Below are 5,727 nucleotides of genomic sequence, written 5' to 3' on the forward strand. Positions count from 1 at the left end.
ATTTCACAAATGTCCTACGTATTTGGTTTAGGGTGCTGGAGTGGGATTCAGACTGGTGGGAGTACTCAGCAGTACCTAACATAGACACAACCTTCTCATCAACCTTAGGGGTAGACCATGCAGTCATAGCCTCCACCATGTCTGGTTGTGGGTGAAGGATACCTCCTTCTACCCTGTGCCTTGAGTACAAAACACCTCACTCATGCCTTCTGGCCAGTCCTGGGCCTCCAGCTCATCTGACCTGGTCTGAATCATTGCTGGTTCAGGTAGGGAGTACTTCCCTTTATCACTCTGCCCTGGCTCCATCTCCTTACACAGTATCTGGGAGTGATCATTGTCAATCTCTAGCTCCCTGAGACCTACAACAGGAGAAGGAACTTTTGCAAACTCAATGTCAGTCATTGGAGAGAAAGTACAATCAGACACCACATTTTTAAACAGTTGGTTACCAGCCTGCATTTCTAATTCAAGGGGTAGGATGCTTAACTGTGTCAGCTGTGACTCTGACACACTCTCCTCCCTCACAGGATCATCTAATTCTAATGCATTGCTATCCAGCATTCCAGTCAGGTCCTTATCCAACAGCCCAGTGGGGGGTGTATGGCTTATGGCTGGGTCAGTGGTGTGTGACAGGATCACAAGCTCAGCAGCAGGAAGTTTGAGGCTAAGGTTCTCTCTGTCACAGTTAAGTGGGGCTAGAATCCTTTCCTCCCCCTCATGACCTGTCTTAGCACAGAGATACATCACATACTGGGAACTATGTACTTTGGCCCTGATACCTGGACCATCAGTTGCCATACAAACATGGGTGGACTCTAACACATTACTGACCCTACCAGATTCCATCTTGAAAAGTTCCTGTCTTCCTAGATCTGCTGGAATGAGGGTCTGTATGAGGTTGGGGAGACTTTGGACACGCAATGTTACTGTCCTCTGTGACTGCTAGCAGACCACTGCTCATTCCTTCAGGGATTACTGGACAGCTCCTCTGTGCTGATTCCTCCCTGGGACTTACAATTATGGCAGGAGTCACATCAGACACACGTTTACAAATTTCATTACTATCAATCCCTGGTACTTGTAATTTTTCCAGATCATTTGCATCAGGGACTGGAGTAATTTCACCAGTACCATATACAGTGGGACACTCGGCTATGCCAGTAACTGCACCTTGTTGTACAACTTTGACACTTCTCTCCCAAGATATTTAATTTTCCACAAAAATTATATCTGGCTCCCCTTCCTGGTATTCCTGGCTGATTCTAACATGTTTCCTTTCCTGACCTGCTCGGCTAACTCATGCTCTTACAGATTCCAGGCTAGGGTTAGTGTCCTGTGCAGCTTTGATAGCATCCCTCTGGAATACCTGGTCATTGTGAGGAGTTAGGGCAGCAGCTGCCCCGCCCTTTCCTAATTCAGTGTCTGAGACTGACCTGTGTACAGGGAGGGAGGGGGGATGAGGGGGAGGGATTAACCTCTATCGTGCTGGTTTCCACACCTGCAAGGGTTAACTCACAGCCCCTCTGCGCTGCTGTGGGCCGGGTCATTACTATAAATGAAGGGGTTACATTGGACTCATTGACGCATACAGTATTCACTCCAACCCCTGATGATGGTACATTTGCAATATCATCTGTTAACAGTACATTACACAGTTTATCATTAGGGTACAGTGTCAGACCCAGTTCTGACTGACCGGACTCCGGCCTGTGGAACTGCAAAGGGTTATCTGCTTGAAAAGAACTTTGTACATCACTGATACAATCACATTCCTTTGTACTCATGCTGGGTCGGTCAGCAGGGGTCACCTGGGGAAAAACTGGGTTAGATTGTACCTTTGCATCATTTACAAAATAATTCTCAGTTACATATTTAGTTTGCATTTTCCCCAAATCACACCCCAACAGTACTGTAGCAGGTAAATTGTCCAGCACCCCAACATCTCGGATACCTCTCCCAACTCCCCAGTCAAGATACACACGAGCCATAGGCACCTCTGGGTGCACCCCACCCACTCCCCGCACTGTAATAGTCTTCCCTGGAATAATATCCTCGGGAACCACTAAGGCTGGGTGGATGAGAGTCAGGTCTGAGCCAGAGTCTAATAGCCCAAGTGCAACTTGGTGTCCTACCTGGACCACTTGTAGATTGTCCCGGGGGTGTCCTTGGGGCCCTTCCACACACAGGATGGCTGGTGCAGGTTTCCCTGCCGGGCCACTCACAGGAGAGGGTGTTGATCTTTTCTTCTTGGGGCAATCGACACTGATGTGCCCCAGCTCATTGCATGCAAAACACCTGCAGCCAGTTGCCAAAACAGGTTTTCCCCCCGCCCCCCCAAAAGGTGCAGCAACAGCTGGTTTTGCAGGGTACCGCGGGGGTGATCCTCCAGATCGTCTTTCTCTCCATGCCGCTTGTCCTGGCATCCCCCAGAACTTCTTTACCACAGAAGCCCGAGTGCTGGTGTACTTGTCTGCCAGGCTGGCAGCCTCCTGAGACGTTTTGGGTTCCCGATCCAGGACCCACTCTTTGACCTCCGCTGGACACAGTGCGAGGAACTGTTCCTGGAGAATAAGGTCCTTTAGTTTGTCAAAGTCCATCACCTGCAATCCATCAACCCACTGATGCAACAGGGTTGACAATTGTGCTAACAGTCCTGCATAGGTATCAGAGGGACTGCGCTTTAAGTCTCTGAACTTTTGTCGATAAGCCTCAGGGGTGATGTTGAAACGCTGTAACAAGGCTTTTTTAATCGCAGCATAATCACCATCCAGATCCTGGGGAAGATCTGCAAATGCTTCCAAAGCTTTTCCTCTTAGCTCAGGGGTTAAATAACTCGCCCATTCACTGGGGTCCAGTGCAAACTGTCGGCAAGTCTTTTCAAACCCCCTCAGGAATGTATCGAGGTCCCCATCCTTCTCCAATACAGGAAATTGATCGTGCCGGGGCTTTTTCCTACCCGGTTCACAGGTGGCATTCTGTCCACGGAGTCTGGCCATCTCCAGCTGGAACACGCGCTCAGCCTGGCGCTCCTCAGCCTTCCGCTCAGCAGCTTCTGCTTCCTGGTCAGCTTGGCGTCCAGCAGCTTCCCTGTCCGCAGACGTTTGGAACTGCTGCACCAGCTGCAGAGTTATGGCAGAGTCCCTGTCCTTCATATGCCTGTCAGCAGTTTGAAGGAAACTCTCTAGTGCAGACTCACTTGACCCAGCAGAGGTGTCCGACCCCTGCTGTGCATCTGTTGTAAGGTCCAGTACAGATTGCGCCTCTGCAGCAGGGTTGTCCATTGTCTGGCCACCTTCAGCAGCAAGATTCCGATCCGCCACTTGGAGTAATTGGGCCAGTTGATCCTTGTTCTGGCCCTTCCAGGCAATGTTTCTCTCCATACACATGGCCACAAGGTCATCCCTTTTCTGTTGCAGGTACTCTGTGGTCATTCTGGACCTCAAACTAATCGCCAAATAAAATAGAAAAGAAAAACAAGAGAAGGGGGGGAACAGAAACTATTTGCTACGTATGTCCGTTTAAAATCTAAACCTTGAGCGTAATTCTCCGGTGAATTTATGATGTAGTTTCTCTCAAGAATCACACACCATTAATTCACTTAAGTTCTTGTGATAAAAACAAAAATTATCATCATCCCACCGCTTGCCACCAATTTGTCACGACCAGCCGGCCGAATCTCCAGATACCTCAATCTGAGAATCGCCAACTGTGACTTATGGTTACCTCAGCACGTGCGGTTACTATAACATGGTTCTGCCACCACCAACGAAGTTAACGGGAGTCGTTAGGTTCTCCGCTCAAATCTCAATTTGCACACTCACTTACATATAGGTACGTAGCTTTGACCTCACAGGCTCGTGAATTTGACAAGAACACGGAGAATACACTGGATTAAGAATGTTTAATCCGAAAAATATTTCCAAGGTTATTGATTACAGAAAAAGGTAGTACAAATATGGACAATACAAATATATCACAAATAGGTTCAGAAAATAAAAGGAATTAAAATGAAAAAGAACCCAGAGTCTTTACATCTAGACCCTGTTGTGAACGAGACACAGGAGCATTGGATTCCGGCCAGTCGTCAGGACTCTCCTTGGGCACAAGAACACTTATCACTGAGGGAGATGCATAGTTATACCCTCACAGCTGCACTAGCCCCCACCTTTGGGTTTTTCACTCTTTCATTGCTGTACACTGGGCATTAAGAAATCGGCCACACCCTTCCATATTGTCTATAGGAAGTAGGGGGTCTTGAAACAGTGTGAAGGGGTCTTTAGAAACCAATAAGCAGATATCATACCCTACATTCCTGTCATCTCCCTTCTAAAGGATTTTATATCCCATGACCTGGCTTGACCAGGTCTGACCATCTGCATTAAGGATGTATCTCTCCCCAAACTTTATGGCCTGTAGAGAGAAGAGATGGTTATCTAGATGCCTGGTTCAAGGAAGACAAATCTCCTCCAAGCTTTGTATTCCTACAGGTCAAATACAGGACACTGCCTAGAAACCATGTTGATACACACATATATATATATATACATTTACATGACATCATTCCTGGCGATTATTCTTGAGATAAACGCCACAGGCGATATAAAGTTTAATAAAAAATGCCAAATTATTCCCATCCCGTGATCAGTTTCTTTTAACCAACAGTACCTTGGCATTCTCATTGAGATTATTGATGGCAGGTATGGAGTGACAAGTGTTTAGAAAAAATAGACACAGGAAATGGTCCCTAATGCTGGGCATACATTATACAATTATCTATCAGTTATCTGTCCAATATGGCTGTTTGAAATGCAAATCTAGTAAAATGTATGGGAGCAAATGTCAATCTAACATTTGTTCACAAACACTTGCAAATAGACAAAGTTGGTAGTTAAGCCAAATTGCTTATAATTTTTAACATTTATCAATTGGCTCAATCAATTTTGTCTGTTTACAAGTGTTTTTAAATATATAATCAATTGCCATTTGCTACCATACATTACCACATTAACAATAAATATAAAGGCCAACACATCACTGAAAGGACAACAAGACCATTCTCAAGTGCCTGGTATTATGTGAATCGCTATATAAGGCCATGTTTGTACCTGTGATTTAACGTGCATTCTTTCCTTACTATTGCAAGATTGGCATTGAATCTGCATTTTTTTGCTGTCTTCTTCTTGGGGCAGGTAATGGATCGTGTGGCTTTTCTCTTGCAACTCCAATAAGTGACAGTGTACCTGCATGCCAGGGTAGCATTTTTAGTCAATTTTAAAAAAGAAAATCATCTGTCTCTATCTTGCTATCCTCCAGGGAATACATGATATATGCGTATGCAGTGTCGGACTGGGACATGAGGGGCCCACTGGGGAAATGCAGGGGTAGGGGCCCATGCTTAAGGGGAGTGGTCATCCATCACAGATGCTTGGCTAACCATTAGGCAAATTTTGGTGCAGTTTCTATAGAAGGGAACCATGCTGATTAGTGGTCCTGCTCCAGCTCCTAGAGGAGGAAGTGTGGGCCCACAGGCAGTGGGACCCACCGGGGATTTCCCCTGTACCCCTGTGGGCCAGTCCAACCCTGTGTGTATGCATATGTTACAAACACATGCGTACGCATATATTACAGTGCAAACACAGTTAAAGCAGAAAAAGCCACTACACAAATGCATACAAACAGCCATGTGTCATGGTGGCATATATGGTGCACATGCGTTTGCATGCACAG

The 5,727-nt window shown here is 46.3% G+C and overlaps 1 protein-coding gene across 1 annotated transcript; it reads right to left on the reverse strand.

The window, feature by feature from the left end:
• Positions 1-344: 344 nt before the first annotated feature.
• Positions 345-4,673, reverse strand: LOC148539095 (uncharacterized). The gene is made up of 4 exons (XM_088451926.1): positions 4,666-4,673; positions 1,952-3,444; positions 526-722; positions 345-359 (listed from the first exon to the last, which is right to left on the reverse strand). Exons 1-4 carry the CDS (start codon positions 4,671-4,673, stop codon positions 345-347), a joined length of 1,713 nt encoding a protein of 570 aa, XP_088308052.1.
• Positions 4,674-5,727: the final 1,054 nt, after the last annotated feature.

This window comes from Taudactylus pleione, unplaced genomic scaffold, assembly GCF_031769625.1.
Source record: "Taudactylus pleione unplaced genomic scaffold, aTauple2 ptg000032l, whole genome shotgun sequence".
Lineage (NCBI taxonomy): Eukaryota > Metazoa > Chordata > Amphibia > Anura > Myobatrachidae > Taudactylus > Taudactylus pleione.